Source organism: Microtus ochrogaster, unplaced genomic scaffold (genome assembly GCF_000317375.1).
Source record: "Microtus ochrogaster isolate Prairie Vole_2 unplaced genomic scaffold, MicOch1.0 UNK15, whole genome shotgun sequence".
NCBI classification, from domain to species: Eukaryota; Metazoa; Chordata; class Mammalia; order Rodentia; family Cricetidae; genus Microtus; species Microtus ochrogaster.
This window is the reverse complement of record NW_004949113.1, coordinates 24,335-33,293: the sequence shown is the minus strand read 5'-3', so window position 1 is coordinate 33,293 and position 8,959 is coordinate 24,335. Positions and strand designations below refer to the sequence as shown.

Genomic DNA, 8,959 nt, shown 5'->3' with positions numbered 1-8,959 from the left:
AGGGGGGAGGACCTTGGACTTTCCACAGGGCAGGGAACCCTGACTGCTCTTTGGACTGGAGAGGGAGGGGGAGAGGAGTAGGGGGAGGGGAAGAAGGGTAGGAGGAGGGGGAGGGAAATGGGTGGCTGGGAGTAGACGGAAACTTTTTTTTCTCTTTCTCAATAAAAATTTTTTTTTAAAAAGAATGTACCTTCTTCTCAGAACCTCATGGAACCTTCTCCAAAAGTGATCACATACTCAGCACCAAGCAAACCTCCACAGATAGAAAACAATTCTAGTAACCTCCTGTGTCTTATCGGATCACTATGGATTAAAGTTAGAATTCAACAACAATAATACTCTCAGAAAGCCTACGAACTCAAGGAAATTGAACAGTCAACTACTGAACCAACCATGGGTCAAGGAAGAAATAAAGAAAGAAATTAAAGTCTTCCTTGATTCAATGACAATGAAGGCACACCATATCCAAACCTATGGGACACCATGAAAGCAGGGCTAAGAAGAAAGTTCATAGCACTTAGTGCCCACTTACAGAAAACGGATAAAGCTCACATTAGTGACTTAACATCACACCTTAAAGCTCTAGAACAAAAAGAAGCAGACTCACCCAGGAGGAGAAGACAGGAAATAATCAAATTGAGAAATGAAATCAACAAAATAGAAACAAAAATACAAAGACTCAATGAAACAAAGAGCTGGTTCTTTGATAAAATCAACAAGATTGACAAACCCTTCTCCAAACTAATCAAAAGGCAGAAAGAGAACATCCAAATTAACACAATCAGAAATGAAAAGGGGAACATAACCACAGACACTGAGGAAATTCAGAGAATAATTAGGTTTTTCTACAAAACCCTGTAGTAATTGGAAACTTGGAAATTTTAAAGGAAATGGACAAATTTTTAGATAGATACTATATATCAAAATCAAATCAAGACAAGGTGAGCAATTTAAAATGACCTATAAACTGCAAGGAAATAGAAGCTGTCATCAAATACCTCTCAACCAAAATGTCTTAAAGTTTTTAATGGTAGAAATATTTCATTTTCTTGGTCAGGTTTTTAATTTAATTTAATTTCTTTGGTTGAATATTTAATATCTTTGTGACTGTTGTCATTGGGATTATTTCTTCAATTTTGATTGATATCTTAAACAGTGGTATATAGGAAGATTGATGGTTTTTGTGTTAATTTTTTGCTGAAAGTGTTATCAGGTCTGAGAAGTCTTTTAAATTGATTTTTATTGAGCTCTACATTATTCTCTGCTCCCATCCCTGCCTCTCCCCTCCCCTCTTCAACCCTCCCCAAGGTCCCCATACTTCCAATATACTCAAGAGACCTTGTCTTTTTCTACTTCCCATGTAGATTAGATTTCTATAAGTCTCTCTTAGTGTCCTCATTGTTGTCTAAGTTCTCTGGAATTGTGGTTTTTAGGCTGGTTTTCTATACTTTATGTTTAAAAACCACCTTTGAGTGAGTACTTGTGATAATTGTCTTTCTGTGTCTGGGTTATCTCACTCAAAATAATGTTTTCTAGTTCCATCCATTTTCCTGCAAAATTCAAGATGTTGTTATTTTTTTCTGCTGTGTAGTACTCCATTGTGTAAATGTACCACATTTTCCTTATTCATTTAGGAGCATTTAGATTGTTTCCAAGTTTGAGCTATGGCAAACAATGCTGCTATGAACAAGTTGAGCACATGTCCTTGTGGCACAATTGAGCATCTTTTGGATATATACACAAAAGTGGCATTACTGGGTCTTGAGGAAGGTTGTTTCCTAATTTTCTGAGAAATCACCACACCAACATCCAAAGGGGCTGCACCAGCTTGCATTCCCACCAGCAATGCAGAAGTGTTCTCTTTCCCCCACAACATATCCAGCATAAGTTGTCATCAGTGTTTTTTTACTTTGGTCATTCTTACAGGTATAAGATGGAATCTCAGGGTTGTTTTGATTTGCATTTCTCTGATGACTAAGGATGTTAAACATTTCCTCGAGTGTCTTTTCACCATTTCAGATTCCTATGTTGAGAGTTCTCTGTTTAGGTATGTATTCCATTTTTAAATTGGATTATGTGTTCTTTTGATGATCAGTTTCTTGAGTTCTTTGTATATTTTGGAGATCAGACATCTGTCTGATGTGGGGTTAGTGAAGATATTTTCCCATTCTGTGGGATGTTGTTTTGTCTTCTTGATTGTATTCTTTGCTTTACAGAAACTTTTCAGCTTCAGGAGGTCCCATTTATCAATTGTTTATCTCAGTGTCTGTGCTACTGGGGTTATAGTTAGGAAGTGGTCTCCTGTGCCAATGTGTTCAAGTGTACTTCCCAATTTCTCTTCTACAAGGTTCAGTGTGGTTGGCTTTATGTTGAGTTCTTTGATCCATTTGGACTTGAGTTTTGTACATGGTGATAGTTATAGATCTATTTTCATTTTTCTACATGTTGATATCCATTTATGCCAGCACCATTGTTAAATATGCTTTCTTTTTTCATTTGATATTTTTTTGCTGTTTTTTCTTCAAAAATCAGGTGTTCAAATGTGTGTGGATTAATATCCAGGTCTTCTATTCAGTTCCATTGGTCCTTCTGTCTGTTCTTATGCCAATACCAAGTTGTTTTCTTTTTCTTTTCTTTTATTGTTTTATAAATAATACCTTTCAACATTTCCACCTCCTTCCCTCCTCCAGTTTTCCTCCCATGGGAAGTAGAAAAAGACAAATTCTCTTAAGTAAATTGAGAGTGTGGGGATCATGGGAGAAAGTAGAAGTGGAGGGGAGAGTTAGGGAGGAGAATGGAGAAAAATATATAACTCAATGAATATAGTAAAAATAGGTTAATTTAAATATAAGAGCTAGTTATTAATAAGCTTGAACTATAGGCCAAACAGTTCATATATAATGTAAGCCTCTGAGTGAGTATTTAAAGCAGGTGCATGACGGGGTGGGACAGAAAAACCTCCATCTACATCGAATATCATGGAACTCACAAGATTGGATATGTTCTATATTTTTTATACAGAAATCAGTGATCTGTCAATATAAAATACTGATGTGGATTTAGAACACATTTTCTTTCTTCCTTTTAACCATTTCTGTATAGACCTTGACTTACCCCTTTGTATGTGTTTCTAGTAGTTTATTTTGTACTCTTAGAGAACCTAACATAAGTAGTATGACCTCCTAAAGCATAAATTCAGAAAATCACATTGCTTATGTTATGAGCAATCCAATGAGAAACACATTACCTGCCATGGTGAAAATATCAACTCTTCTGCCTTTCTTATTGGTTTTGCTTCGACTTGATGAAGAAGCATCTCATGAAGGCCATGGGCCACAGCATACACAGCATTGTATGTATTGTAAGCATACTCAGTCATGACCTTATCAAAATGGTTGTTAGGTGAGTCATGCAAGGAAACATTAGGCACACAGTTCTCAATTGTAGTACAGTCATTGTCAGCAAATGAGCAGTTAAAAAAGTAGAACCAGAACCTTTGAAGGTAAAAATCTTCTGGGTATTTGGAAGGGTGAAGTGTTTGGGTAAAATTTCTGAAACCAGAGAGTTCTTTGTGGTGATGTGAGAAAATGAGGCTCCCATGCAATGACTGCAAAATGAAATGCTTTGAATGGTTGATATCATTCCATTCTGAGTTCATGATCCAAACTTTCCCTGTAACTAAAGTCTGCTTTAAATAAGACAGGAAGCCTCTCAGAAAGTCACTGTCCCCATAGGTGATGATCACATTTGCTGATGATTTCAGAACCCGTGTAGGATTCAATTGTTTCTGTGCCAAAAAGGATACCTCACTTACTGGGATCATTTCCACAAAATCTATGCATATTCTGTTTCTGTCCATTTCTGCCCTCAGGTCTGAGATTATCTGAACACCTTTTTGTCCTTCAGATACAATCAACCCCACCCAATTCCAGCGGAAATAATTCAACAATAAGACAATGCCACTGGCCAGAGATGTGTCCTTGGAGGCCATTTGATAGAGACTGGGAAACTGATCATGATTATTCAGGTTAAGATCAAAAGACCCAATGGTCAGCTAAAATGAAAAGAAGTAGAAGCAGAATGAAGAGGAGGAACCATAAAGCATGGGTCAAATCTTGACACACTTGTAGAATCAGCTAGAGTGATGAAGAGAATTTGATCATCACATCTGTACACATGTGTACACAAGGTCAAGGCTGATAATGGTATTACCTTGTTATTCTTTACTTTAATTTTTTCTTTTTCTTTTGAGCATAGGTCTCTAAGTGAACCTGCAGCTCACTGCTTTGGCTAGCCTGACTTTCTTATGAGAGACTCTCTGCTTTACCAGAACTGAGGTTAAAGATATGTCCTGTCATGGCCAGATTTCATGTGAGTGCTAGAGAGTCACACTCAGATTCTCATGCTTGTGAATCAAATACTTCACTCCCAAAGACACCTCTCTAGACCATAATACCACTAAAATATTGGTATCCTACTTTCTGAGGCATATTTAGAAAATTCCTGGTCACTCACAGTTCCAGGTAATCGCTGACCAAGGAAATGTGGATATGTCACCAAGTCACTGAACACTTACTCTTTGGGATTATAAACTTTGGCAGGTGTATAAGCATAATTTTCTTTCATGTTCATTTTTCACCTTGGGATGACCCTGAACTTGTGTTTTTCATCTCTCTACTCCACTCGTTCTCACCTGTGGATATTTGTAGAGTCCCAGCAGTGTTCCTATCTGGGCAGATATTATCCAGGATACTCCTGAGAATACGGAAACAGACTTCATTTCTTTTCTGCAGTTGTAATTACTTATATATTTCTTCCCTGATAGCCATGTGATGCATCTATCCAATGTCGACCATTCACTATACAGGACATTATAGATATCATACCCCAGAGACACATTGGGTAAAAGATGAGGGTTCATGTTGATCTCCTCAATGGCAAAAACCATTGCCAGGACAATCTGGTAGTTCTTTATATGTAACCTGAACAGAAGACACAAGAATATTTAGGGGTGCTGTCTTTTGAATGCCAACTATCTCCCATATATTCACATCTGAACACTCTGTCCTCAGCTGATGACATTGATGAAGTCTCTGGAACTTTCAAAAGTTTGAGCATTACTGAAAGAAGTTTGTCAGTGGAGACAAGTCTTTGGACATTATATATTGGCCTCAGTTCAGGCTCAATCTCTTATTTATTGAGTGAAAATACAATGTGACCAGCCAAATTTCTACACCTGTCATGGTGATTTCTCTTCTTGTTGTCATATCTAAACTAACACGATGGATAGTATCTCTCTATAATTATAAGCCAAAATAAATCCTTTCCCTTAGCTTGCTTTTTTATGTATTTTGTCACATTAATAGAAAAAATATTACACAGAGGAAATATTCAAACCATGACTATTATTTTTGCATATAATATAATCACTTTTAGAGATTAAATGTTTGTATCTTCATAATGTTAGCATTTTAAAATTTATATCCACTTGGAGTGAAATAATAATGATGTATTTTTCTGTAGGTAATCTTATCTTGTCATGAAAATGGAGTCTCATGAATGAGATTAGCATCTTTCTGTGGGCCCAGAAGCAATATCCAGTCACTGGCTATGTCAGAGTAGCAGGTGGAAGCATGGCCTGGGGGAAAATTCAGAATAAATTTCATATTTCAGTGCAGAGGATCTTGGTTCTGCAAATTGCAATCCCTGTGAATGTGAATGAAGCACATTCTCATGGCTGACATATATATCAACTTTTGATTTTGTCAAAATAAAAACAATGAGCCTGAGTATGGGGTATGTTCATGGAAAGTCTCAAGCAGGGAGTTCTGTAGAAGTATGATAAAAAGCAGCTGATGAAATTAATATAAGATTTAGCTGATAAGAAGCTAGAGCTAACTGGCCAAGCAGTGATTTAATTATTACAGTTTCTGTTTAATTATTTTGGGTCTAAGCTAGCCGGGTGGCTGGGATGAAAAAGTGGGTCCTCCTCCAACAGAGAAGTACTCCAAAAATACTACTTTCAGGAGAAGCACACACCTATCATAAACTATATTCAGTGCTACCCATAGGAGCTACATTATGAAACTAACCTCAATGTCCAATAACAGAACTATGAATAAAAAAAACGTGGTACATAGGTACAGTGGAATTTTATTTAAGTATAATGAATGAACTTTTGTCAATTGTTGGAACTTGGATGTAATTTAATCATATTAAGTGAATTAAGTCAGTCCTAGGAAGACAAATATCATGTTTGATCATTGGTAAGTCCTAGATTTCATGTAGATACATAAAACCTGATAAGTATACAGATGACATGAAAGTAGACATGAAATTGGATGGAAAGAATAGCTGGGAATGGAGGCATACAAGGAAATACTTTCAAGAAAAGCACCTATGTATCTTTGTTTAGTAAATTGAAGATGTTTAATACTTCAAAAAAGGGAGAAAAATAGTGGCCCTCTAAAATAAAATTAGAGATGAAAACAGGACATACATCAGATTCCAGTAAATTCCAGAAGATTATTATGGAACATTTTGCAAACTCATATTTTACTTATGTTTTAATGAATAAAACTTGCCTGAAGATCAGAGTACAAAGCAAGCCATACTAGTCAGCCATACAGGCCAGGCAGTGGTGCTGTATGGATTCAGGACCAGCACTAGAGAGAACTATGAGACAGGATAGGACAGAAACTCACTATCTTTTCAGTCTGAAGATTTTGTAGAAGAGCTTTCTAGTGGTTGCTTGCTCTGCTTTTGATTTTCAGTTTGAAGTCAAATATCTGTCTCTGGGTTTTTGTTATTCATGATGCATCTGACACCCATTTTTGGAGTACAAATTTACAATAAAAGTCATTTGCCTCTTGCTTTGCAGTCTCTGGTATAGGCCAGAGCTCCACACAGCCAGAGTTACCACCCTACTGGCTAGGTTTTTCTTTCTTCTCCTCTGGTGGGTTTTCCCTTGAACCCCCTTTTGGAATGATGAGAAACTGTGTAGATGCCTTGAAATTCAGTCAGGCTTTTACTGATCTATGCCATAGCATTAAGCCAAATATCTCCAACAATATTTGTGGTCTACTTGGTCAGAAAATTGAGGATTCTTAGGGAAGGAATTAGTTAAATGGAGTTTCTTTCCCCATGGGAAAACACAACTACAATAGTGAAAGTTAGGTCTCTTCTGATTATGTAATGCATGATTTAAAAATAGAACAATTCAATGAAAGAATTAAAAACCAAGATTGACATACTGTTATTTTAATAACCCTTGTTCTAATTTTGTTAATTCTTGGTTTGTCTCTCTCTCTCTCTCTCTTTTCTTTAAATTTTCGAGACAGGGTTTCTCCGTAGCTTTTTGGTCCTGTCCTGGAACTAGCTCTTCTAGACCAGGCTGGCCTCGAACTCACAGAGATCTGCCTGTCTTTGCCTCCCGAGTGCTGGGATTAAAGGTGTGTGCCACCACCGCCCAGATTTGGTTTGTCTCTTAAAATTTTGTATGACTTGACTGCCAAGATACATGTCTTAGAAAAATTTAGTAAAACATACCACAGAGCTATCCAAATCCAGACAGAAGAATTTCGGCATTGCATTGTAATGAGAGGAACAACCTATGGTTTCCAAACAACCACCCTTAATATTACAGAGTAACCTTGCAGGAATTATCAAATGGTAGAGGATCTTTATAGGTAATTGGGCTTCCGTGTCAATGTTAAATTTAAGGATAAACTGAGGAATCAATAGTCTCATCTGGTATGCATTCACCTTTTGTGAAGCAAATATTAAACTTGTGGTCAATTTATAATACAGTTATCCCTAACGATTGGGTGGACACAATTAAAGCTGTTTTAGAACCTGGTTCACAATCACAATGGAGGATCTGTTTCTGATGGAGTGTAACTAGAGGCATGGAAATCTCCCAAGATCAACTTCTTGGAGAAGGAGTTTATGCTATTATAGAAAGACAAGCCCTACATGATGGCCATGTCCTGGCTTTATGCCATGCAACAGCTTTGACTGCTTGGTACAGAATTGAAGTAGGAAAGGTTGAATCATTTACTGAAGTCTTGTAAATGACCCAAAAGAAATCTTGGATTTCTTACAAAGATTTGCATCAGCAGTAAATAGAAAGATACCAAATTTAGGACCTAGACAAATAATAATTGAATTTCAGGCTTTTGAAAATAAAATGATAATTCTCAATGTAAAAAGAATTAGGTCATTAAAGGCAATGTCAGCACCTTTGGAGGAATGGATGTGAGTCTTGGAGGAGAGCCACTTGTTTGTCCCGGTTGCCAGAACCAAAATAATCACACAGGAACTGTATTGATTAAGTCACTGCTTGGCCCATTAGCTCTAGCTTCTTATTGCCTAACTCTTATATCTTAATTTAAACCATCTCCATTAATTTGTGTATTGTCATATGGCAGTTGCTTACTGTCAAAGATTCAGCATGTCTGACTCTGGTGGTTCCATGGTGACTCTATCCACCCTCCTTTCTCCCAGCATTCAGTTCTGTCTTCCCTGCCTACCTAAGTTCTGCTCTCTCAACAGGTCAAGGCAATTTCTTTATTCATTAATGATAATCACATCACATAGAGGGGACTCCCACATCACCTCCCCTTTGTTATTTCAATAAAAAAGAAGGCTTTAACTTTAACATAGTAAAATTACATATAACAAAACAGTTATCAAACAAGAATTACAGTTATAATATTTATATTACTCTGTATTTTAGCATAACTAAGGAAAACTATATTTATTTTTCAACTCTATTAAAGACTCCAGAAGGATATTTTTAAGGTCTCTGAAAGAATTGAAGAATATCTATTTATCTAAAATACATTTCTGTACATCTAGAAAATCTAACTATCATTACTACAAGGTTGACTTTTATAGATGACTATTTATTAACCTATATTTCTTTTTTTTTAATTGAGAAAAGGAAAAAAAAAACAAG

At 36.5% G+C, this 8,959-nt stretch overlaps 1 protein-coding gene across 1 annotated transcript in view; it reads right to left on the bottom strand.

Annotated features, from left to right (window-relative positions):
- The window catches only part of LOC101990476 (vomeronasal type-2 receptor 116-like), a 64,303-nt gene that overhangs the window by 47,841 nt on the left and 7,503 nt on the right, over positions 1-8,959 (bottom strand). The window contains exons 2-3 of the mRNA XM_026789174.1: positions 4,694-4,982; positions 3,248-4,054 (exon numbers count right to left, since the gene is read on the bottom strand). Coding sequence (XP_026644975.1) covers positions 3,248-4,054; positions 4,694-4,982 — 1,096 coding nt within the window. The remainder of the gene's footprint in view (positions 1-3,247; positions 4,055-4,693; positions 4,983-8,959) is intronic.